The 26,731-nt window shown below is 43.2% G+C and overlaps 1 protein-coding gene and 1 long non-coding RNA gene across 4 annotated transcripts; one reads left to right on the top strand and one right to left on the bottom strand.

The window, feature by feature from the left end:
- The first annotated feature begins 42 nt into the window (after window positions 1–42).
- On the top strand, window positions 43–7,861 carry LOC127692252 (uncharacterized). Of its 2 annotated transcripts, none has more exons than XR_007979431.1 (2): window positions 43–2,279; window positions 6,912–7,861. It is a non-coding gene; the product is annotated as an uncharacterized LOC127692252 (long non-coding RNA). The 2 variants fall into 2 exon arrangements; XR_007979432.1 differs by having other exon boundaries at window positions 43–2,716.
- A 14,231-nt stretch (window positions 7,862–22,092) lies between these two features.
- Txndc2 (thioredoxin domain containing 2) lies at window positions 22,093–25,024 on the bottom strand. Of its 2 annotated transcripts, none has more exons than XM_052193551.1 (3): window positions 24,880–25,024; window positions 23,445–24,314; window positions 22,093–22,724 (listed from the first exon to the last, which is right to left on the bottom strand). In XM_052193551.1, exons 1-3 carry the CDS (start codon window positions 25,007–25,009, stop codon window positions 22,093–22,095), a joined length of 1,632 nt encoding a protein of 543 aa, XP_052049511.1. In that variant the 5' UTR covers window positions 25,010–25,024. The 2 variants fall into 2 exon arrangements, with proteins under 2 accessions (XP_052049511.1, XP_052049510.1); XM_052193550.1 differs by having other exon boundaries at window positions 22,093–22,586; window positions 23,175–24,266; window positions 24,880–25,009.
- Between the last annotated feature and the right edge of the window lie 1,707 nt (window positions 25,025–26,731).

Raw genomic sequence — 26,731 nt, 5'->3', positions numbered from 1 at the left:
CTGTCAATCTCTGTAGAGCGTGTTCGGGGCGGAGTGGGGCTCTTTGCGGGAGACGCGGTGCGCGGCGCCGGGAGAGGGGCGTCGTTCTTGGGGCCCTGGAGCTGCGAGTGCGGGGCTGGAGCGCCGACTACGAGGCTCCTTCACGGTGTTCCAAGTGGAATTTCGAACGGAAGAGAGTCATGAAGCGCTGGGTACCTTGACTCCCAGCATGCCCCATGCAGATGGCGCCTCCGCGGGGGCTGCTGGGAACCGGGAAGGCGACCCCGGTCCGTTGGAGGCGAGTGGGTGGGGCCGCTGACTCGGCTTTTGGCTCGCCTAGGGCGTCTAGTCTGCCTTGGGAAAGAAAAGGGTTTTGCAGGCTGCCTTGGAGCCTGGCTATCCGGAAGGAGAGACCGCTCTTTGGGAGAGCTGCAGGGCGTGTCCGTCTGGTCTGCTGGGGATTCCTTCCGCCCTCTGCGGTCGCACGCTCTGTTCTGCCTGCTGTTCCAAGGCTGCCTCCTGCCCAGCAGAAGGAAACACACCTCGCTCAAAAGCAAAGGAGTTCCAGTGAAAATCTGTGCCAGGCACAAGTAATCAAGGGTAGAAACGAAATGTCTGCTCCAACAGCGTGGAATTCGCGTGCTGTATCTACGGTGTGGTTCATTTCAAACTCAAACCAAATCTGTTTGCCACATTCTCGTGGACTAGTTTTAGCTTCATCACTTAGGAGAGCATGTACCTAATGAGAAAAATGCCAGGCAAATTGCTGACAGCTATTCAGCTCATTGCCAGGGTATCCAGGAACGGGAAGGGCAAACAAAACAAATGGATGTGCAGTAAAAAAACAAACAAAAAAACAAAAAAACTATATTGTGTCTTATGGTGCTGCTTGAATTTAAATCTCTAGGAAGCTCCACGCGAAACAAAGCACATATTGATACTTCTGCCACGAAAGTAAATGTCTGGAAATGGGCAGTCTAGAATAGACTGCCTGGAAAGTAAATGTCGAAAATGGGCAGTCTAGAATACAGCTTATTAAACTTTTTCAACTCGCTGCCCCAACACCTGAGAAATTTTTATGCCACTCTGGGTATATAGGTATAAAACAAACATTGACTGATCGTTAAAAAAAAAAGAAAAAAGTTTGTTTTCCTTCTTTGAATGCTACTTTGTATCCTAACCTAAAAATGAAGTTTGAAAAAAAAGCAAGCAGACCAAAAATCTTATCCATTTAAGACAAAAGCAAGCTTGTATACAAATGAGATAGATTTGCTTGTTCATTTCTACATAAAAATTATCTATGCTGCTAAACACAACATTGTCAACTTTTTTTGTAGTTGATTGCTGTTTTGATTTTATAATTACTAATCCTGAGAATCATGTTATATAAATACCTAGTGCAAAGTGGCAAAAAAAAAAAAAAAGTTTGGAAGCATTCCAAAAATAGTTGGAAATTCTATCCCAATCACCAGACATTTTTTGAGTGATTTTTTTTTAATTAAAATCAAGTCAGTAACCCAAACTGCAATTTTTAAAGTAAAAAAATTCTAATACAATACAATCCAAAGATGTATAAATTTGACTCGTGCTAAGAAACAATTGTAGGAAAATACTATCTTGTTTCCTTAATTAAGGCTTTATGTCTTTTAAAAGTAGCAGTCTAGCAGCAGGAAAGATGGCTCAGCGGTTAAAAGCACATACTGCTCTTGCAGAAGACTTGAATTTTGTTCCCAGCATCCATGGCAGGCTGTTCACATCTGCCTGTAACTCTGATTTCAGGGACAGCCAATGCCTTCGGCCTCTTGAGGGCACTTGTACTCATGTGCACAGACCCTAACAAGTATACATAATGAAAAGTAATCTCTTAAAAGACTAGAAAACTGTACAGTAAGAAAGCATTGCAGTTCATAACCCCGAGATCTCACATCTGAGCCAAGGTGTTTGGGGCAGCATCAGTAGGCTTCTGCGTGTGGCGAGACAAAGTGCACACACCGTGTTCAGAACCCAGGCTACAGTGATAACCCACAGTGCAGCGCAGTGAGCCCCCACACGACACAAATCTTTGCACTCACCACTCATTTGATTTGGATTTATATTTGATTGTTGCACATCCAGAAACAGTTTTGCTGTTGTCAAGCTTTTCCCAATCCCACAGTCAGTCACGTGAGCCTTTAGGGACATACAACCCACAGTTTAAGAAATTGATGGTCTAGACAGAGTCCGCACACTACCCTACCCCATCCCAGAAGAGCTCTCAGAAGGCAGACCTATGGCACAGATCTTCAGTCATGAAGAGCCTGGTAAGATGGAAATGTTTAAACTGTTTTCAAAACAAATGCTAATTTACTTTTACCTTGTATTCTTTTAGCCACAAAAATTATTTTGAAATGGACATTTTGAAGAATACAAAATATATACAGTTTGAAAGACAGCTTGTGGGTTTAATTTAGTTTTTTAAAAACTTGTGTTTGATAACCAGTCCATTGGATAGTGTTGCACATCTATTCTGAATTGAAAATTCAAGAGTCTGACAATCTAGCGTTTGCCTAAGAACTGTTCTGTGGACAAGCTCCTTGGCTAAACAACCACTTCACAGCTGGGCAGATGCCTCTTACTAAAATGCGCAGGCATCCTCATTGTAGTCAGCCAGTCTACAGGAGAGAATGGAGAAGCTCCCAGCAACATGCAAAGAGACTGCTTATCCACTCACCATGATTTCATGTGAACCCTGAGCTGGGTGAGCTACAGAAACTTCTTCCTATTTATGTTACTTACCACTGAAGTTAAATGCTTCTTAGTGTTAACTAAAAAAAAATTAAGTCTCTCTCTCTCTCTCTCTCTCTCTCTCTCTCTCTCTCTCTGTGTGTGTGTGTGTGTGTGTGTGTGTGTGTGTTATAACAAGCCAGACATGGTGGTAATGCATGCCTTTAATCCCAGTCCTCAGAAAGGATAGGTATAAAGGGTGGGCCAACCTAGCTTTAGTGCATCCACCTCTGCACAGTGACACCTTATGTCAAAGAAGGGGGGAAGGAGAAGGGGAGAGGAGGAAGAGGAGGAGAGAAAAGAAAAGAGAAAGAAATAAGGGAAGGAGCAGTAACCATAAGATGAATTTAAATGATGGATAATCTAAGAACACATGCAGCTTGTTAGAATTAGTCTTCTTATTACTATTAGGACATCAATACTGCTCCTGAATCACCTGCCCCTAAAAAACTAGCATACTGTTTATGTGACCTGTGTCTTGGTATTTATTGGTGTCTTTGTTGTAGTACAAAGAACTCTACAAACGTCACACACTACTCAACTTTCTACCAGTTGTCTAGTATTAACTTTTGCTGTTAGATATGGAAGTGGGAACAGGTGAGAGCATTCATGTTAATATTAGAGCTAAACCAGGAAAGAGAACATTGCCCAACTTTACATTCTATGTATTTTTAAATGATTTCCTTATCTTATGTGTACGGATGAGTGCCTGTGTATATGTGTAACTTACCCATGGAGACCAGGTGCACTCTCAAAAGCTGAGTCACCTCTCCTGCCCTAGATACTGTATTTTGACTCTTCATAGCCACCATAAATAACAGTCCACAGTAGTCTTGGCAAAATTTAAAAACTAATTAGCTCCTATTATTTAACAGAAGGTTAAACCTGGGTCCTAATGCTCATTTTCTTAGATTGATTCAGGCAACACAGAAAGGTCTTTTTAGTCCCTACAAAGATATTACCAGTTGTCAACCTGACTGTCTGGAATGAACTACAATCCAGAAACAGAGGGCCCACCTGTGATCCAGATCATAAGGCTGGAAGACACAGGCTTTTGATCTGGATCTGAGGCATAGGTGGTCATGAAAAGCTTAGGCCCAGGCTAGGAGGTGCGTGTCTTTAAAGAGGCAGGCGACAGAACTCTGAATTCCAAGTAAAGATAAGCTTAGTTTTAGGCGGAGGCTTGGTGGTATACACCCTCCAATCTAGGCCATACCTTCTGCTGGAGGCCTATATAAGGACATTGGAAGAAGATGACTCACTCTTCTTCGCCTGCTTGTGCTTCCTTGCCAGCACATCTGTTGGAACCTACTTCTACAGAAGACCAGCTGAAACAACCAGCCTCATGGGACTGAGCAACTCCTAGATTCTTGGACTTCCCATTCACAGCTGCCCAGTGTTGGGTTAGTTGGACTGCAGACTATAAGCATTCCAATAATTTCCCTTAATATATAGAGACATTCCATAAGTTCTGTGACTCTAGAGAACTCTGACTAATACAGTATTCTTAAATACATATGTATAAACATATGCATATTTTTAAGCACAGTTCTCTTAAGTTTTTATGAGCCTCAGGAGACATGTTATATCAACTGGAATGAGTTACTAACAGTATTCACCTTTAGACAGATTCTCTCTTTTGGGTTTGACTATCTACTCAAGGTTGCTTGTACAAGTGACACCTGTTTTATCTGGATATGTTAGTGCACACATATAAGTGTCAGCAACTGAGAAACTGAAGCTAGAGAACTGCAAATTTGAGGCTAGCCTGGACTAACTACACCGCAAGATCCTGTCTCAAAGGATCTATCAGAAGGATTCCTTCTCTGTGAGTAAACTAACCTTCCTTAGAGACATGCTTTATAACAGTGAATTTGTTCATGAGTCAGCAAGCACTTTGAAGGGCATGATGTTAATGAACATTAAGATTAATAAAATATAATCAGTAAAAGTACAAACAGCAGATCCGAACTGCTTGGTTCGAGTCCTGGTCTCCACTATGTTATCCTAGCAACTCCCTACATCATTCTTGACTAATTTGACATCTGTACAGTGAGACAACAATAAGGCTTACATTCCAAATTTGTCATAACTAAATGGGCGACTACTACACAAGAGGAGCTTGGAACAGTGCCCAGTACTGTTATGTAATCAGTGTTAAATTTTACAATATTGCCATTTGCCTAGCATTGCGGTAGATGCTGGAGACTAATGCTGAGACATTATTTCCACCTGCAGCCTTGCAATCAACCCATAGAGACAAAGGTGGGATAATTAGTATTTTATTCAAATTTCAGGAAACAGAAGTGAGAAGTGTGGTTAATATGGGAGTGACCAGTGGTAACTGATGTGAGGGTCTAGAGGAAAACTTCTAGGAGTGATGAGAGGCGTGTTCTGAGGGCCAGGGGGTAGAGGGCCGGGGGTAGCTTATGTGGAGACTAGGCTGGAGGACATAGGCCAGGCTCATTCTAAATTGATAAAGGAGACGTGCTATCACAGGGGACAAATACGGAAGTAGGATCAGAAGAGGAAGCCCAAAGGCCAGAGGTAGCCTTTGCTTTTCTGCTGAGGAGAGCAGTTTAAGGAAGAGTTTGTTTGGGTTCACTGTGTGAGGACACCCTCAGTCACGGGGGCAAGGGGAAGTGTTGCAAGTCTAACTTCAGGTGTGCCTCCTGGTGGGTATACTGACATGTAGGTTGTTGTAAAACGTGCTAATGATTTGAAAATGAGAAGCCATCAAAGGGTTTTAAAAAAAATGGAGATTTTTTTAAAACCTGTGTGTATACACATACATATGTAAGTGCAAGTGCCCTAGTGCAGCGTGAGGTTTTAGCTACTCTGCACTTTATGTTCCTTCCTGCAGGTCTTGCTTCCAGCCGCCCACCCCGGGAATCTTTGGATCCACGAGTGAAAGACACACACATATTAGCTTATTGTTAGTATGTCATCTAGCTCAGTGGCTGGGCCCTTCCAATCCTCTGCCTGCTACCCTAGGTCTAACTGGCCAGTGGCTGTGGCGACTTACCCGAAATTTCACATGGTTGGTTAGTTAGCTTTGTCTCCTGCAGCATCCATCCGTTCCCACCACTTCATGGCGATCTCTCTCTCCCTCTCCTCCCCCGTTTGTTGTAGCCTGTGAAACTCTTAGAGTCCTGCCCCATCTCCCTTTGACCAACCATTGGCCACTGGCATCGATCAAAAACCAACTGTGGACAATGACCTTTAATGTTTGGACACTCAGATTCCCGACTGGATCAAAGCCTTAGAACCAATCTCCAACACCCCGGAGGCCAAAAGATGGCATAAATTCCCAGGGAGCTGTAGCCATAGCCTCGTGACACAGTGCTGGAAATCAAACTCTGGTCCTCTGCTGGAGCAGTGCACAGTCTTTATCCCTGAGCCACCTCTCCAGCCCATCCATGGAGTCTTATAAGCACCATGAAGACTGGGTTAACGTGAGTGGACACATAGAACCAGTTCAGGGTCTGCTGCAGTTCACTGGATGCTACTACAGGGAATGGCCGCATGAAGCAGTGTAGGAATCGTGGAGATACAGACAGCCATGGATCTCACTTAGGAACAGTAACCAGTCTGTTGCTGATTAGGGTGATAATCAGTATGGCGGGAAGGGGAAACGAGGCAGTGCAGGCTAACAAGAACTCCAACTCACACAGGTGAGCAAGGCCATCTGTGGAAAGAGACCACAGCGCTGGGATCTAGGGATGGAAAGATCAGGTTAGACTGTAGGTAGGATGCTCTTGAGGTGTCTATGGAGCGATGTCATGTCGAGAAAAATAATAGGACGCTCTGCAGGAGAGCTGAGCCGTAAACTGATCTTCAGAAGCACCCGCAGTGATCGGATGGTAGGGATGCAATCACCAATACACTGAGAAGTGGAGCCCACCATACTGAGTCTCAGGAAACTGTTTTAAATAAATCACTAGCTACGGTGTGTTGTCAGCAGGGGACTAAGAAGAACTAGGAAGACATGTCAAACCGGTTTTTGCCTTTCTCAAAGCCTTTGGTTAATTCTTTCCAGAGCTTCAGGGGTCAACTTCCTGCAGCTAAGATTCCGGACCATCCAATGTGCTGAACTGACTACTTTTCTATTGCTGTAATTAAACCATCACGACCAAGCAACTTATAAATGAGTGTGTTTGTGCTTACAGTTCCAGGGCGATAATCCGTGATGGAAGAGTAGAGGCGTGGTGGCTATGGCTGGAAGCTGAGGGCATACATCTGAACTGCGAGCAGGGAGCAGAGAGCAAACTCTAGATGTCACAATGTCCCTTACTCTTCCCTGCAATGACATACTCCTCAACCCAAATGGCAACACGGCTCTTGACTAAACATTCAAACGCCTAAGACCATTGAGGACCTCTTAATCAAACCATCTTGATATTTCAACCAATGAGCTATGTTCTGTCTCCTCCGGTTATTTTCCTGCTGGAACGAGAACACAAGAACTCAAAACACATGTTTTAGTTTCCTGGCTGTCAAGAGGCAATTAACTGTTGCAAGGTCAGCAAGACCTATGACCACAGAAATAATGACTAGTGCCTCCTGATTGAGGATCAAAGGCATGTCCCATTCCAGAGCAATGGGACAGGTGCCCCATGGGTTATCTTGGTCTTGTCCCAGAGAGCCTACGTAGATCCTGCCCCTCCAGCTCTCCCCAAAAAGACTATGAGCACCCAATTCCTATCATTATGTTCCCTCCTGGTTATACTCTCTGAATGGTACAGAGACTACGTCATGATGGACAGGACTTGGGAACATTCACTTGCAGAGTGGCAGGGCTCCTGACGGTGGACTGAGAAGATGCAGCCTTTATGGAGATGGTAACCACCTGAGACAAGCCCAGAAGGATCCCAGGAACACACTGTGTGACAGCCCATTTGTGCCTGGTGCTTATTGTAGTATGTTTGGGAGAAACACAGATTCAGAAAAAGCAAACTGAAACCTCACCACAAAATACAAAATTAGTCATCAAGACTGAAAAGGAGCTTGGGAACAACAACAACAACAAAAATACCCTGAAGACATTTCTCTGTGTGACCAGGTGAACTAGAGTAATAATCTTAAAAAAAAAAAAAAAAAAAAAAAAAAAAAAAACAAAGTTAAAGAGTATATATTTTGTTTATCTCTTCTACTTAGATAAAATTTCTTAGAAACTGTGCTTATGCAATAAATTTCATAATGCAGTGGCATGTAAAGAAGAATTTATTTCACATCTTTCACTATACCAGGGTCGCCAAGACCACCTGCCATGTTGTAGGTCATTTCCCAACTTTCTTACCAAAAAATATATCTGGTTGTGATCATTGATAGTCTTTATAAGAATTTCGGGGTTGGAGAGATGGCTCAGTGGTTAAGAGAACTTGCTGATTTTGTAGAGGACCCGGGTTTGGTTCCCAGCAACCATGTGGCAGCTCACAACCATCCTTAACCCCAGTTCCCAGGAGGCCCAACAGTTTCTTCTGGTCTTAACAGGCACTGGGCACAGACACACTTGGAGACAAAACACACATTCACATAAAATAAAATAAATTTTAAAAAAGTAAAGGAAGAACTCTTAATACATTGCTCCATGCCTTTCATCCTAGCATTTGGGAAACAGAGGCAGGCGGATTTCTGAGTTTGAGGCCAGCCTGGTCTATAGAGTGAGTGCCAGGACAGCCAGGGCTACACTGAGAAACCCTGTCTCGAAAAACAATAGATTGCTCCATAATTGTTTTATGGATCCAGCAGAGCCTCAGCGTTCGCCGGACAGTTCACTGGCGTGGGCCTTCATCTGGAACCAGCTGAATTCATGGGGCACATCACTGTGCCTTACTGACGAACATGCCAGTTAATGTGCCTCTTTTCCTAAATCAGCAAATGGCATGGCAGTGAAAAAGCTTAAGCACATATATGAGCACAGGATACTTTAATTTCCACAGGAAGACATCCAGTGGCGGAACCACTGGATCAAGGAATCCTTCAATGAATAATTGACACTCTGGCTATTTAAAAAAGTCATAGCAACACATACATCTGGCAAGAATAGGCGAGGGTCCATCTCTCCCTTCCTCACCAAGTTACAGGGACACACAGAGAGACAGCCTTGAGTAATTTGTCTGCCCTCTAAGCATTTATGATTTACTAAATGTCTGTGGAACCCATCCATAGTTCTTGTATCCCCTGGTCCTCACCCTGCCACTCTCTAATGGGCTACAAAGAGCCCCTGTCACAGTCTGTACTGATAATACTTCTCCCACAAGTACAGTTGCTCTTAACAAAATTCAACAAGAAAGAACAGAAAATGAACACTGAAGCCTTCCTTGACACATTGCCTGGCTGCTCACAGCCTTCTTATACACATGCATAAGAAGTATAGGATGCTCTAGGTATATCTAGGACCCCATCAGTTAGTGCTACCCTGTGTGGTTATACAATTAAACTCCATGGCCTTGTCTATAAAGTAGCAACAATCCAATACATGTTTATTATTATCTATGAGAACTAAATTATATATTTAGTTATATAATGTTAGTTATATAATTAGTTATTTGATTTGTTAGACACTTAATTCTATTTAACCAAACAATAACTAAAATTATTTAGTATTATGCATGTCCTTTGAGATGTACTTTTGTTGGTCCTTTATATCTAACAACCAAATTGAATCTCTTCAGATGCTTTGGGTTTTTTTTGAGACAGGGACTCTCAATATAGCTCTCTGATTGTCCCGGAACTTATTTCACAGACCAGGCTGGCCTTGAACTCAGAATGTGTTCCCCAGGAGTTATAGGGCGGGGGGATGTAAAGTTATGTTTTACAGAATGCAAAGAGGTCTAGAGATTGAGTGTACAATGGTGTGAATGTTCTTAACATTACTGGCCTGCACATTTTTAATGGTTAAGGCATTTTTCACGGCAATAAAAGAATAAAAATGTCTGCCACAGTTGTTTAGCACAAATGGTTAATCATTTAGTTCTATAACAGTGTATTTGAAGTCTTCTATCTTCATTAGATCGTCTTGCCTCATGTATGATGGGCTTAAGCAATAACCTGTGGACCAAGAGTCCAGGGTTAAGTTCAAGTCTATCGTTAAAATGACGTCAGTAAGGGACCAAAAAGATGGCTCAGCAGTTACTGGCCTCCTTAGGTACCAGGCACGATGCACAGAGCTTCAGGCAAAACATTCATGCACATAAATTTTTGCATTTTGAGACAGTCTATTATATAGTTCTAGTGGTCCTGGAACTTACTCTGTAGACCAGGCTGGCCTCAAACTCATGAAGATGAGTTTGCCTGCCTCTGCCTCCCAAGTGGTGGGATTAAAGGTGTGTATCACCATGACCAGCCAGTTAGAAATATTTTTAATGAGGCTAATAAAAGGAGATGATAAAATAAAAGTGAGGCTAATAAAAGTATTGCCCCCACCAAGTCATGAAAAATCAAACAGGCTATTTCTAAATACCTGGTCATAGGCACTTGCCATTTGTAAGCACTGACAAAATGTTGATCTTATTTACTTTGTATTTGTTAGTTCATGGCCATAATTGTCCTTTTTGTTTGTTTCTCTTTAAAGTTTCATCTTTCTGTTGCAATAGCAGAATGTCTGAGACTGGGTTTGCTTTGGCTCACGTTTCTGGAGGCTTGGAAGAGCAAAACCGGCAAGGCTCTGGATCTGGGCCAAGAAAGAAGGGATGGAAATGTGCAGAAGAAAACAGGAAGGGCTGAATTCCCACAACAGATGATCTAGTCTCCAGAGAGGGGGATTAATTCATCATTGGCACTCAACTGCCATGACCAAACATCTCCGTTAAGCCCCATCCCCCAACCCTGCCACACTGGCACCTGCCTCCATGAGGAACTACAGTTTGCAGCACATGCCTTTGAGGGGGACTCTTTGTCAGGAGGTTTGGATCCTTAGATAACGATCTGAAGAAAACCCATACACTAAAAAGTGGGTTATTAGTGCTGGGAACTTAATCTGAGGGTTCACTTGAAGCGTGAAAAACATTGGAATTCCAGGGAGAGATGAGTCGTGGTGTGGTCTTAGCTTCTTTTCCATTGCTATGATAGACCACCATACTCAAGGCAACTTCCAAGGAAAAAAAACCACTTAATTTGGGGCTCACAGTTCCAGCAGGCCAGAGTCCCTGAGCAGGAGCATGGTAGCAGGCAGGCTCGCAAGACACTGGAACAGTTGCTGAGAGTTTACACCTCCGTTCACAAGCCGGAGAAAGAGAGAACTGACCAGGAATGTCAGGCTTTTGTAACCTCAAAACCTGTTCCCAGTAACACACCTCCTCCCCCAAGGCCACACCTCCTAATCCTTCCCAAACACTTCGATCAAGCTGAACATATTATGTACCTGTAACCCTTATGATTTGGAAGGCTAGGGCAGCGGGGATCTTGAATTTAGGCCAGCCTGTGCTACCTAGCAAGTCCTAGGGAGACAGGAAGGGGGACAGAAGAAGAGAAAAGGCAAGAACAAAAGGAAAAGAGAAAGGATTGGAAGGGATGGGGAGGAAGAGGGATCTTTATCATACAATGACTTCAGTCTGGCCGGAAGAGACCTGGGTCATCAAGGAAACGAAGATAGGGAGCCGACCCTCATACTCACGGAAGTGGAATTACAACACAAAGAAGCTACGAGAATTCCTGTTTTTCTGCTAACAGCAAGGCAGTAGTTCCACACAGTCTGACCACAGTTACATGGCATGATTTAAGAGAAGCCTTTTTTATAGCACTCTATGGGAAAGCTGCCAGTTCTACCTGCACTTTAAAACCAAGAATCATTAGCTGACCAGTGGTTTCCTCCTCTGTCTGAGGTTGGTGGAAGATATCGATTGAGCAGTCATTAGCCCCACATTTGGCTTGGCTTTTCAAACACCAGTGTCACGGCTTTCAGAGACAAAGGCAGCAAGGTGTGTGTGTGTGTGTGTGTGTTCACATATGTATGAGTAGGGGTGTCAAAGAAAACCTTGCAGAAGTAGATCTTTTCCCTTCCACCAGGAAGGCCAAATTCAGATTGTCAGTCTTGAACAGCAAGTACCTTTACCCACCAAGCCATCTGGTCACCTCTTAGTTACTCTATATACACAGAATGTAGCCTTCCGGAGATCCCTCAAAAACTCTGGGAGCATGAAAGTATGCTCTAAAAATAGCAATAAAATTCTAAGTAACAATGTAGGATAATTTGCAAGTTTGGGCTGCATAAAATTTATTTGAAATAACCATTTCTACCTCCAAAGGACTGAAGTATTAACACTGAAGGAACAACACCCCCCCCACACACACACACACACTTCTCATTAGATTCTGCAGATGTAGAGAGTGAGTTTCAAATGAATTGTTTGGAAGACCACTCCCAACTTGTCTTCCCCATTCACACCTGTTGTATTTCTCTGGGTCATCTTTTCTGGGTCACAAGTGCTATGGTTTAAGTGGGTTGTTAGTCAAGTGGTACATCAGAGGGCGTGGTGACTGAGACAGTAAAATCTTTATGACGTGGGGCCTCCTGAGAGGTAAGGTCGTAGGTGCAGCATATCTATGAAGTGAGTTAATTCTCACGAGAACGAGAGCAGGGCATTACAAAACAAGACCATGCCATACATGTGGTCCCTTATGTTTCTGATTCCTTATCTGCCATGTTGTGAGGTGCCAGAGGCTGAACAGATGAGGTCTTTAATTTTGTTTGTTTTTCATTTGCTTTTAAGTACCCAGTGTGAGGTAGTCTATTATAGCAGCATCAAACAGACTAATGCAACGTTTCATGTTCCATTTCAATTCATATCCATCATGCCAATTTTAGGGAAGTTACTTAATATCACAATTTATCATTTGACAAAGACAGATGCTATCTAGTATTAAGCCTATATAATTACAGACTCAGGAAAATCAGAGTGAATCAAAGTGAAATATGGTGGTGTGCTTAACAAGAGTTGGACAGATCAACAGCCCTCAATAGGCTTGGCTCCTCATGGGGACTTTTAAATGATAAGGAGGACTCTGGTATGTTCAGTATGAGCTCTGATGCATCTAATGCAGCAATGCTCAAACACTATTTCCCGAGATCAGTATGCCCATGTTCATAGCATTGTTTCTTTCCTTCCACTTTCCAAAGTCATCCTCTGCCCACTTACCTGGCTTGATGGGATTGGCCATATTCTACAAGCGCCTAAGCCTGACAAATCCAAGTATCTCAGCTCCCCCGAATACACACTAGTTCAGGGACTGACACATGAGCCAGCCAGCCAGAGTTGGGATGTCTGATGAGGTAATTAGTGAACAAAGTTCAATTTGTATCTAATCACAAGCAACTAGGAAACTAATGATAAAATCGAGGTGGGCGGCAGGCCTGAGAAGTGGGAACGTCCCGGCTGTCTGAGGACCAGGGAAATAAATGGCTGAGTGGGTCTTCCTTGTCCAGTCTGTGTACAGCCTAAGTTTGATCCCTGGGACCCGTGTAATAGAAGGAGAAAACCAACTCTTACAAGTTGTCCTCTGACCTCCACACACGCACCATGGTACATGCATCCCTATATACACACATATGTACACAAAGAGGATAAAATATAATAAAACAATTTTGAAAGAATTTCCAATGTCAAGATTTGATAAAACTCTCTAATTTTGCTGAACTGGGTGTAAGTTGGTTTTGTGTTAAGGTTTAAGTTTGAAATTGCCCCCACAAACACACATGCACACACACACACAAACTATATACACACATTCTCACACACTCCTTTTTTTTTAAAGGGACTAACACCTTGTCTACATTTTTATAAAAGATTTATTTATTTATTTATTTATTTATTTATCTTTATATAAGTACACTGTAGCTGTCTTCAGACATACCAGAAGAAGGCATCAGATCCCATTACAGATTGTTGTGAGACACCATGTGGTTGGTAGGAATTGAACTCAGGACCTTTGGAAAAGCAATCAGTGTTCTTAACCGCTGAGCCATCTCTCCAGCCCTCTCACACACTCTTACACACACACACTTACATACATGTATACTCTCTTTCTCTCTTACACATACACACACACAACACACACACACACACACACACCACTTAAGCATATGTGGTAGAAAACCACAGCTGCCAATGCTATTTCAATGTTGTCAAATTGTCAGGAGGTAGCACCTCACCAGAGGAAGCAGGGCAGTAGGAGTGGGCCTTTGCATATTACACCCACTTTTGGTTCTGCCCCATAGTGCTTTGCTCCTGGTCAGCTGCTTCAGAGTGCCGGGCTGGCTCTCACCCCTGCTGATATGGGGTCAGTTTCCCACCATGGTGGGCTGTATCTCCTGAAACCATGAGACAAAATATATCTTTCCTTCATTGATTGCTTTTCATGAATTTCCACACAAGTAACCAGAAAAGCAAGTGGATACAGTTCAGGTCACTAGCAACCAAAGCACTGGGCATACCGCCTAGCTCACACTACCCAGGACATAGCTCATCTCTAAACAGTAGAACATCTACTGACTTATCTCCATTCTTAGATCATGATATGAAGCCAGAGCATCCAGCTAGAAGGCAGAACCTCTGGCTAAAGTCAGGTCGAGTGTCCTTGACCCTGGGTCAGATTGCTTACTGTTTCCATCCCTATGAGTTTGATATTTTCTACCAGTTGTTAGTAGTCCTAAGTCCCTAAGCAGTGAGTAGCAGAGACCTCTAAAGTATTTCTTTCTTGCTTATTATATGTAATTTCCTTTTTATATAAGTGAGCAGAAAATACCTATCCCCATGGACAGCCTACATCTCAGTATGCCTTCTGTTCAATAAAATAGGGGCTCGTTCTGCTTGAATAATTCTGATTTTTTTTTGATACAGGATTTCATTATATAACCTGGGTTGATCTTGAATTCAATATGTAGCCCTCTAACCCTGGCTTAGAGCTAAAGATTTTCTCTTAGCCACCCAAGTGCTGAAACTGTGAGCAAGTGCCAACACACCCAGCTTTGTCTCTCAGTGAATTTGGGGGGTGCACACTACTCTTCTTCGTGCCACTTCCCATCAACAACCTGGGAGGAGGTTTCAGGGAGCTCCAGGACTCAGGCCAGATCCAAATGGCAGAAACCCAGGCCTGCAGCAGAAACCCTGCCTGTTAGGCTTCTGTGTAAACGTGACCGACCAATGAGCCCAATGATTTTATCCCGGTTTCCCACTGGGACAGAAGGGGATGCAGTGGATATGTTTGTAGGGAACCAAGGAGAAACTGCCTGACAGACCACAACCTCCTGCTGACAACCATAAGCATGTCTCTTGAAGGCAGAAGTCTCTCACAGACCCAGAGTCATCCAATCCCCAAGAGTGTTATCATCAAAAGGACAAGAGTTACTATTAAAAGGACAAGAGTTACCATCAAAAGGATTCCAATCCCATAAGGACAGAGTCTTCCTCCTATCATCACAAGGCCAGAAGTTGACCTGGTCCCACTGGTACTAAGCTCTAGCCTTTCCCTTCTTTCTCTTGTGCTCCCTCCTCTGTCTCCCTCTGAAATGCCTAATCAAAATGAACACTTTCCCCAGCTGCAATGTATTTTATCAATTTAACTTGAATTTTTTTAACTATTGCATAAGATGTTTTACAGAACAAGAAATCCCTTGAGACATTTTAAAATCTTAACTATTCGAGCAAGATAGAGTTCAAGGCCAACAGAACTTGGGGTCATGTCAGGAAGCTATACTCACAAGGACAATGGTCCAGAACAGCGTTTGCTGCTGGGACAGAACAGACTAGCAGCAGTGGCACCCAGGTGGGTAAGGCAAGATGACCTCAAGTCTGAGGCAAAAGCAATCTGTGTTCCACAGTAGAGTTTGATGCTAGCCTAGACTATATATAATAAGGTCAAGCCTAAACATTAAATAAAGTACTGGTTGATCAGGAAATTGCAGCCTAACTAAAGTAGTAAAATCCAGGAAACAAGAAACTGTGTTGAATCAAACCCAAGATGTTACCAGACCCATCAATTCCTAAAAGTCAAACAAAAACAAAAGCCCCTCTAACCTACCAAGGACACTTGAGAATGCACGCTCATACACACAGGCATGTACAGCATGGTTCACATTTGCTGGTCAACTTTTAGAATTCAGAAGCTCTCGCCTTCCTGTGTAGATTCCAGGGATCAAACTCAGGTCAGCGGGTTTGTACAAGAAGCCGTCTCAGCCAGTGAGCCATCTTGCTAGCCCAGTTGGCCTTAAATTAATCTTTCTTCTTGCAGAAGGCAAGGCCACAAGTTTGCCTTCTATGTGTGATGAGTTGTGTCCCTGGCTTGTCATTCTGACAGGCAATCATCACAGACTCTGAAGAAGCTCCTGAGGGAAAGAGCGATGCAAGAGGGCAGCCCAGTTACCAAGAAGTGAGTGTGTTGCTTTATCACCAACCTCTAGCTCAAGCCAGTGAAGAAATCTGATAGGCATGGTACCCAACCTTGGCCTTTCTAATGGAATGTGACATACTGACTCACGTATGCTACGCGTCCTTACTTCCAGGTGAAGTTCTAAACAAAGGAACTGAGCATGAAGAACAAAATGGTGCTGAGAGAGCAGCCAGTTCTCAGGAGTTAGTCAACTTCAGTTGTGGGAAAAACACCTGAAACAATCACATTTTAGAAGAAGGGTTGGGTGCTGAAGTCATGGCTCTAGGGTTAATCACACTGCTGCTCTTGCAAAGGACCCAGGCTTGGTCCCTGCTCTTGCATGTCCATCAAGCAAGCTGGAAAAGATGCAGTGTGCTCTGGGATACTAAGCCTAGTGACTAACATGGAACTCCAGGACTTCTTCTGAATAGAAGAAATACATGGTGAAATGTTCCAATGTGGCATCTTCTAAGGCCATGAGCATCTTGCTTCCAGCCAAACTCAAGGGAAGCCAGGACCTCTCTAGTATAACCTTCTCCCCGACCTTCAGACAGCCTCATCTTCCATTGTGGAGATGTCATGGCAGCCAGAGGTTAGTTCCATAGGCTGTCCCCTCCGTCCTCTGAATTATAACATCATCAGCACGAGCAGTGAACCTAACATGTAGAGGCAGAGAGGGCAGAGAGAGCAGAGAGGCAGGAACTCCTACACTGACATTTCTAAGCTATGTACCCCAGAAGAATCTTTGGCCCCAACCTGAGGTTCATCTTATGAAGTAATTGGTTGAATTATGTTTCCCCCAAGTTCCTGCGTCAGAGTCTCAACTTCCCGTATGCCAGAATATGACTTGAATGAGGCTGTCATGATCCTAATCTTGATCCTAATCTGAGTGGTTGTTGTTACAGAAAGTTCAGACACCTAAAGAGACATCAGGGACTCATAGATCCAACCACATGACATTAAGACAGAGGAAAGGTGCCCGCTTCAGAAATGGAGTCTTTGGACACCTTGATTGCAGATTTCTAGGATTCAGAATTATGAAGAATAAACATCTGATGTTTAAGGTACTAGGCAGACAAATGAGCTAAAAATTGCAAACTTATTTGTACTTCATTTCACCCATGATCAGAAAGCTTGTAGCACTCAACTCGAGCAACACAAGACTTGACTGTTCCCCTACGAACTACTTTCAACCTTGCTCATTTATTCCTAGGTATTCCCCGCTAATGGAATACTCCCACGCATTACAAATTTGTCCTTACTTCAGAAGGAAGTGGCTGGATATCTTTCACCTTCTTTTAGATGAGACTATTTGATTCTGTTTATAACAGTGGTTCCCAACTTTTCTATGCTACCAACAGCTCCTCGTGGTGTGGTGACCCTCAGCCATACATTATTTTTGTTGCAACTTCATAACTGAAATTTTGCTACTGTTATGAATCATAATGTTGATGTCTGCATTTTCTGATGGTCTTAGGTGACCCCTAAGTGCAAGGTCTGTTCAGTTCTTTGAGAATCGCTGGTTTATCAGTTTGCAGGAATAGATGCTATTCTTTGTTCCTTTAGGAAGTATTCCTCCTGATTTTTTATTTCAACTGATTTTGCTTATACTTTATCAGGGAGAATTTGGTTTTGTACATATCCAAACTCATTTATGACATTTGCAGCTAAAAGTCACTCATCCTACCCACCAGCCAGCTTTTATGATTTCATATTTTAGTTGTATACCTTAATCCAGCCTACATTTACTTTGGTGGTATGCAAGTGCGATGTGGACTCATTTTTTTCCTTCAAATACCAAGCTTTCACTATACAGTATTCAGGAAAAAAATCTGCTCAACAGTCCATTAAGATGAAGTACTTTGTTTTCTTTTATTTTCTTTTAAAGATGTCTGTATGTCTGTCTGTCTGTCTGTATGTATGTATGTATGTATGTATGTATGTATGTATGTATGTATGTATTTTTGGGTTTTGGAGACAGGGTTTTTCTGTGTAGCCCTGGCTTTCCTGGAACTCACCCTGTAGACCAGGCTGGCCTCGAACTCAGAAATTCACCTGTCTGCCTCCCAAGTGCTGGGATTAAAGGCATGTGCTACTACTACCCAGCCCATGTATGTATGCATGTATGTATGTATGTATGTATGTATGTATTATATGTAAGTATACTGTCACTGTCTTCAGACACACCAGAAGATGGTGTCAGATCTCATTATGGATGGTTGTGAAGCCACCAAGTGGTTGCTGGGATTTGAACTCAGGACCTCTGGAAGTCAGTGCTCTTAACTGCCCAGCCATCTCTCCAGACCCTAGCCCTTTGTTTTCTAGGTTATTAATGCCATGATCTGAATACTGGTTATTCTGCCTCCTTATTTTTCTCCACCATCAATGCCATTGTCTCGTAATTGCTATACCAGTTATACATTTAGCTACCTGCCAGGGCAAATCTTCCTTCCGTCCTTTACATTCACGACTTTATGCCCATTCCACTCAGTGAATTAAAGTAAGTTGTTCTAGTCTTTCATATCATTGAGACATCAGTTAAAATTATATTGTCTGTTAAGTCATTTTCATGAGAAAAACTGTCACTTTATTCAAACCTGTTTATTTTTCACCTCTCAAGGACTATGGCTAGGCATTTTATGCTGTTACTATTGTAAATGATGCCCTTTTCCTGCATTGATTTTTAATTATCATTAAATCATATGAAAACTATTGATTTAGGATTATTACTCTAAATATTGCTGATTTGTGGAGTTTTCCTATTGATTGTAATAGGATTTCCTTTCCCTTCCTTCCTTCTTTTCTTCCTTCCTTTTTTCTTAGTATTTCATTTTATTTTTGAGACTCGGTCTCACTACATAGCCCTGGCTAGCCTGGAACTCTCTATGTAGACCAGGCTGGCCTCACGATCACTGCTCTACCTGCCTCTGCCTCTGAGTGCGGGGATTAAAGGTATATGTCCCCACGATCAGCCTTCCATTATTTTGTAAGGCTGTGGCTAGATAATCATTGTGCGCAGCCAATATGATTATGTGGGATTCTCATCATAAATGCTTCCATCAGAGGTTAAAAGCTATTTCTTCTCTTATTTTATTGTTTAAGCTCACGCCTCACTGTCTCCCAGGTTGTCCACTGATAGGCCAAGATCCAACTGTTACCCTTGGCCTAAAGCACACTAAAGTAGGTCATGTGACAGGCAGAAGGCAGTAGCATGGCTTTGGGGCAAACAAGATATCAGACACCAGAGCCAAGGCACTGCTTTCTGCTGGGTTGGCCCGATAGACCTTGCCTTCTCTTCCATTCAGATAGTCCTAAATCTCCTTTACAATCAATCTACAATCCCACTGGCTGTGAAGCCCATTTTCAGGGCCTTCCTGTGATAACCCAATAACTTTGTTAGACTGGCTACTGCTGTGCCCAATACCTAAGAGAAACAGTTTTCAAAGAGGGATCATCTCTCCTTGGCTAGTGCTTCAGAAACCCAGCTATGTTGACTGGTTCTGTGGCTGTGGGTCTAAAGTCAGGTTGAAGATCATGGTGGGACCCTTGCAGTGGAGAAAGTATGTGTCACCTCATGTCTGTCAGGAAGCAGAGGAGAGGGATAGGAAAAGGCAAAGACACATTGTCATTCCAGGGTACATATGCCCTCCATAATACCTGTCTTCCAAATAGGCCCCAAGTGCTCAAGTTTCTCACACACACACCCTTCCCAAAGTAGCTTCCTCACCTGGGAATTTCAACACAGGAGGGCTTGGGATATGGGAACTAAGCCTTCCACACACGGGCCTTTGGGGGATCCTATATTCAAACCATAACAGTAACCTAGCCCTATGCAGTCCATGTTCAGAAATGTCTTTGATGCTATAGTTCCCATAAGAGAACTCCATGTCTCTGATCCTGTAAGTGGCCCAATTTAAAAGAGCTGCAGGCAGTACACTATCCATACAGGATTCTAGGAACCTAGAGACTGGGCTAATTCCTTCAATTCTGGGCATTATCTTATCTGACAGTTATAATAAAAATTAGTCCTATTCAAGGGGAAATAGGAATAGAAAATGACAAAGGAAGTTTCCTTCACTAGAAAGAAGGCAGATAGGATACAGTCAAAGTCCATTTGCAGGGAAACTGGAAAGACATTCACTCACTTTGAGTACGGTATCTCCTCACTCAGAAAGGCTTTGTTCCCACAACTCCAGATTCTGCTGAAGATTAGGAAAAAACTCATGAAAACTCTGCTTATCGAAGTATGAACTGGGATTATCAAAGGGGACTGCCCTCAGTCACTCAATGTCTCACATTTAGATTATGTCCAATTGAGCAGCTGAGGCAAAGCATTAACTCTTCTCTCACATTCCAAATCCTGCCTGTCTCAGGTGACAGCATCTGGGGATTTATGAGTTTCCCTTTTCTCTCTTAGTGAAAAATAAACTCAGAATAAAATGTGCCCCCCAGCCAGAGTGATTATCTATGACACCGTGTTCCTTCTGCAGCTCTGGTTCCTCATCCCTGGCTTGTGTCTTATCATTTATACTTTTAGTAGGTCATTGTGAATCACTTTTGGAAAGAAGGTCAAGTGCTTACAGTATTTTCTTTGCTGCCATTCCTGCTGCAACGGAGCCTGTGACAAATGTCTCTAAAGAGGACCAAGGGTACACAGTGCCAGGTGGTAGGGCTGTCCCACTCTCTGCCTCACCAGGGAGATTGCCACGCAAGGGTCTGGGGCAAAGGACTAGAGGGTATGAGTTCTTTCCTAGTGAAGAAACCTACAATCAGCCCCTAAGATTGGCCTCAATTCTTGAATTAGTGTAAACTGGATTGTCACATTTTACAGAGGGAATGCTGATCTTTAAAATGTTCATTAATACTTCATATTTATAAAAAAAAAAAACTTGAATTCAATAGAAAACAGAACACGGTTGCCAGCATGTGTAAAGGGAATGGAAGCATTGGACAGCTGCAAAGACTCATTTTTAAGGAGGTATACTCTAGAACTCTGCCATAGTGCCTCAAGTTGAGTAATATGGCATTGTCCACTCAAAATACGTTGAGGGTGGCCCTCCTGTCACCTGATCTTGTTGCAGTAACAACATCAGCAATAACAACGATAATTAGAGCAAAGGGACCCCAAGTCATTTCTGGCATCACAAAGTAACTCATAGGTATCACAAGTTAGTGGAGCTGGCCAGACCAGATCTGGTTGCCTTACTACCTAGAACTAGCACTGTGTATCAACTAGACCTCCAAGACGACTTAAAGGACAAAACCTCTGGACCAAGTTACCACCCAGTGCAGACCTGGGTCTTAGGTCTTGTAGACTCCTTAGAACAGGATTCAGTTCTAAGGAGACAACGCGAGTCCTCTTCTACCAAAGCAAGGATATCATGGCCTCAGCAATTGCTCAGGCTCGAGCCTTGGAGAAGCCACGTTTAGAGTTTTCTCTCAGATTTTGTGAGCAAAGATTAGTCAAACAATCTCTACAAACTGGAAACAGCCTCTATCACTCCTCGAACAAAAAAAAATAGCAAAGACCTGTAACTCATTCCAACCCATTGTTTCTAGAAGTTTCTTATCAAAACCCCTAAAGACATGTGAACACCAGAAAATGCATGACAAAAACTTCCCACTGGCCTTTAGGTATGAATGTCTACAGCATAATTACTTGCATTTCCAAGATCACCATAGATACCCAAAGAGCAAGATTTTTCAAGACAGAAAAAGAGAAGGTCATGAAACTTATAATCTCCACCCAGGGAATATCTAATTTTGCCTTTTTTTCCCACAACAACAACAACAACAAAATCATGGCCACTCTGTGATTTGATTCTTTCAGACAAGGTGGGCTTTCATGTTTCTGATTTACAAGCAGAACCATTTAGGTGAACACTTTTGTCTTATTTGGTCTTTTTTTTTCCTTTTTTTTCCTTTGGCAAATTGAAAATGAATTGGCTATCAACTAGTTTACAGTGTTCTCAGAACATATGATTACTTTAATTCCTCAATGCTTCTTTCGAGTTTTCCCACAAGGGCACCAGAAAATTCACCCACCTTTTCTTCTTTTTTATAAAACTGGAAAGTTGGGAGGTGAAAGATCTCACAGTCTTGCACCAACTGCTCACAGTCCTCCGTGTCCACCTCCAAGAATATCACATCCTCGTGCTTCAAAGACAGGGAATGGAAGAGTGGCTTCATCATTCTGCAAGGGCCACACCAAGCGGCTGAGAAATCCACAGCCACCAGCTTCTCTCCAGCATCTTTGAGCACCTCCTCAAATTCCTCCTTGTCTCTGATCACTCGCACAAAGCCTTCCTCTAGGGGCTCTAGTTCTGTTTCAAGATGTAAGAATTTGCTCTCCAAGGGCTTCAAATCTTCTTCTGAAGACTTGATACTGACACCTTCCTGGGACTGGATGGCATCTTCTGGGGACGTGGTAATTTCTTCCTTGGATTGGATGGTGTCTTCTGGGGACTTGAGAATATCTCCCTCCTTAGATGGGATGCTGTCTTTTAAGGGCTTCTGGGTTTTACCCTCCTTGGACTGGATGGAGTCCTGAGAGGACTTGGAGAGTTTGTTCTCCTTGGACTGGACGCTGTCTTTTAAGGGTTTGTAGATTTTACCTTCCTTGGACTGGATGGAGTCCTGTAGGGACTTGGACATTTCACTCTCCTTGGACTGGACGCTGTCTTTTAAGGGTTTGTAGATTTTACTTTCCTTGGACTGGATGGAGTCCTGTAGGGACTTGGACATTTCACTCTCCTTGGACTGGACGCTGTCTTTTAAGGGTTTGTAGATTTTACTTTCCTTGGACTGGATGGCGTCCTGTGGGGACTTGGACATTTCACTCTCCTTGGACTGGACGCTGTCTTTTAAGGGTTTGTAGATTTTATTTTCCTTGGACTGGATGGAGTCCTGTAGGGACTTGGACATTTCACTCTCCTTGGACTGGATGCTGTCTTTTAAGGGTTTGTAGATTTTACCTTCTTTGGACTGGATGGCATTCTGTAGGGACTTGGACATTTCACTCTCCTTGGACTGGACGCTGTCTTTTAAGGGTTTGTAGATTTTACCTTCTTTGGACTGGATGGCGTCCTGTGGGGACTTGGACATTTCACTCTCCTTGGACTGGACGCTGTCTTTTAAGGGTTTGTAGATTTTACCTTCTTTGGACTGGATGGCGTCCTGTGGGGACTTGGACATTTCACTCTCCTTGGACTGGATGCTGTCTTTTAAGGGTTTGTAGATTTTACCTTCTTTGGACTGGATGGCGTCCTGTGGGGACTTGGACATTTCACTCTCCTTGGACTGGATGCTGTCTTTTAAGGGTTTGTAGATTTTACCTTCTTTGGACTGGATGGCGTCCTGTGGGGACTTGGACATTTCACTCTCCTTGGACTGGACGCTGTCTTTTAAGGGTTTGTAGGTTTTACTTTCCTTGGACTGGATGGAGTCCTGTAGGGACTTGGACATTTCACTCTCCTTGGACTGGACGCTGTCTTTTAAGGGTTTGTAGATTTTACTTTCCTTGGACTGGATGGCGTCCTGTGGGGACTTGGACATTTCACTCTCCTTGGACTGGACGCTGTCTTTTAAGGGTTTGTAGATTTTACTTTCCTTGGACTGGATGGCGTCCTGTGGGGACTTGGACATTTCACTCTCCTTGGACTGGACGCTGTCTTTTAAGGGTTTGTAGATTTTACTTTCCTTGGACTGGATGGCATCCTGCAAGTACCTGGGGATCTCGCTTTCCTTGGATTGGGCACTATCTTCAGAGGACTTGGACACGCCACCTTTCTTGGACTGAATGGTATCTTCAAGGGACTTGGGCATGTCAACCTCCCTGTAATAGGTGCCGTTTGCTACAGGACTGAGGGTGCTCCCCTGTTTGGGATAGGTAGTTTTTGCCAAAGACTTGGGAGGGTTGCTATAGTTGGTCTGTTTGGAGTAGCCTGGGGTTTTAGAAATGTTTTCCTGTTTCCGCTGAGTGTTTTTTGGTGAAGACTTGGGGCTACCTTCATATTTGGGATAGATGGTACTCTCTGAAAACATGGGAGTACCACTAACCTGCTGTGGGAACTCAGACTCTTCTGTGGACATATGAAGTGTGTTGCTGACCTTGGAAGCAATGGCCTTCTCTTTGGACTGGGCTGTATCCAAGAACTCTGGGACCAGAAAAGTCTCATTTTTGGGTCGAACCTGTAATGGATTTTCTGAACAACAACAACAACAAAATTAATTAAGTAAATCAAAATGCAAACAAAAGAAACAAAAGATTGACTACCTACACGAGGAAGACATACTTTTTAAAAAAATTTTTTTAAAGATTTTAATATATATGTATGGTATATATAACATATAATATATATGTACATATATATGTTGAGTATATATCATACATATATATGATGAGTACACCAGCTGTCTTCAGACACACCAGAAGAGGGCATTGGATCCCATTACAGATGGTTATGAACCACCATGTGGTTGCTGGGAATTGAACTCAGGACCTCTGAAACAGCAGTCAATGCTCTTTAACCACTGAGCCACGCCTCCAGTGCCAGAAGACTTATTCTCAGAGACCATGAAGGCATCTGATGAATGACGTATAGATCTGATAGCGTCACTCACCAGACAGCCAAGCATCAGCAATGACATAGGCCTTTCATGTATGTCTCTTGCTTTAACAATGTTCCTTTCTTGATTTAACACTGCCACCTGCCCCCCCACACACACACACACATTGTCCCCAAGGCCACCCTCCTCTTCCCATCTTACCATGGCTATCCCTTTCATTTGCCTTTCCTCCATTGCTGAGTTTCATGTCCGACTCTTCAGGGGCTCCTGCTTGAACACTATTCATGTCCATCCCCTTGTCCTTATTCTTTTTTTTGTCCTTCTTAAGCATTTCTTTTATGGCCAGACTAAGAACAAAATACACTCCTTAATACTCAGGCAGCACACCACAGCTAACGTTCCCAACCGGTATCCCCAAACAGTGGCCTCTGAGCACTGTGAGACAGCCTCAGGACTGGTAGTTATGCTGTGAGAGGCTGTAGATGCACACACAGGCATTATTCCCTCAAGTACAACCAGCCACTGAGGTAAGATGCATTGTGATCAGCACCATAGAGATGGGGGCACTGAGCCTTAGAGAAGTTATATAGCTGGGCTAGGTCAAGGTTCAAAGCCCATGCTCAAAGACTGTCCTGTAACCTTTGCCAAATGGTCTGTCTACGCCAGAAAAATAAACCAACTCTCTTATCATTTTCAACCAGGCTTCTCTCTCCCCAGATTTCTCTTTATGACTCCTAAAGTTATGTTATTCCCATTTTCTATTACCATAACAAAATAACTGAAGCTATTATGTACTTATAAAGACATATTTATTTAGCTCTGAGTTCTGGAGGTTTAAGGGAATGTCATTAGCATCTATTTGGCTCTTAGGAAGGCTTCATAATGGAGATGAAGTCCCAACCATAAGGAAAGCAGAAACAAAAAATCACATAACGACATAGAAGGCCAGAGCATGGGAGAGGAGCTATATATGCTCGGTCCTAGCCGTGGTTACTGGTGCTGTGATCAAACACCACGACCAAGAGCATCTGGGGGAGGAAAAAGGCTTATATGGCTTACAAATCCTGAATCAGTCCACTGAGAAAAGTCAAGGCAGGGACTTAAACCGGGCAGGATCCTGGAGGCAGGAGCTGATGCAGAGGCCATGGAGGGGTGCTGCTTACTGGCTTGCTCCTCATGGCTTACTCAGCCCCCTTATAGAACCCAGAACCACTGCTCAGAGGTGATATCACCCACCATGGGCTGGGGCCTCCTACATTAATTACTAAAACACAAAAAAATACCCCACAGACCTGTCCACAGCCTAATCTCGTGAAGGCAGTTTTTCAACTGGGTATCTCCTGAGGTGACTCCAGTTTGTGTCAAGTTGAAATGAAACTTGCTAGCACTTTCCTTACAAATTACTTAGGATCCCATGAGAACCACCTTAATCCTTCCTCAAGGAAGATTCCCCCAAAGACACTAGGTCACCTCTCAACATTCCTATACTAGAAGCAAGCTTCAAACTCAAAAACACTTGGAGAACAAACTACAGTACTCACTGTAACTGTCTCCTAAGAGTCACCTCTGAGAAGTATATAACATGATAGATAGCAAATATGTATCTCCTGCCAAACTGTCCCTTCCTTTCTCCATGAGCCCTCCTTATATTCCACCATCCTCCTACCTTCTGCCTCAAGAACAGCTTCCTTGTGGCTAGCCCCAGTTGAATCACTTGTGTACTTCACTATGCATGACTGCAGCCAGATTACCTTTCCATGGGCTAAGGTGAGGCTCAGGAGTATAGCTTGCCTAGCAGGCCCGAGACTCTGGATTCCATCTTTTAGCAACACAAGGTGCATGTGCATATGCACGTGAGCATACGCACACACATGCTCCTGTGCATGCACATGGGGGCACACACACCTTTCAGAAAGAGTTCTGTTATCATTTTAAGGTCACTTGCTTGCAATCCACATTTATTCTGCTGCATAGCAATGCAGTCCCATGAACACATGTGAAAACTGAAGTTTTGCATCTAAGAAAAAGTTTTAAATTACTTCATGTATATGGG

Source organism: Apodemus sylvaticus, chromosome 9, assembly GCF_947179515.1.
Source record: "Apodemus sylvaticus chromosome 9, mApoSyl1.1, whole genome shotgun sequence".
Classification (NCBI taxonomy): domain Eukaryota; kingdom Metazoa; phylum Chordata; class Mammalia; order Rodentia; family Muridae; genus Apodemus; species Apodemus sylvaticus.
Note: the sequence above shows the minus strand (reverse complement) of the source record. Positions and strands in the feature narration are given on the sequence as shown.

Excerpts from the sequence above, each read along its gene's own strand:
- Txndc2 (XM_052193550.1), bottom strand. The coding sequence starts at position 25,009 with ATGCTTAAGAAGGACAAAAAAAAGAATAAGGACAAGGGGATGGACATG. Across the intron at positions 24,267-24,879 it reads AAATGAAAGGGATAGCCATG|AGTTCTTGGATACAGCCCAG; the intron begins GTAAGATGGGAA and ends TTCTGGTCCCAG. Across the intron at positions 22,587-23,174 it reads CGCCATCCAGTCCAAAGAAG|ATATTCTCAAGTCCCCAGAA; the intron begins GTAAAATCTACA and ends CTAAGGAGGGAG.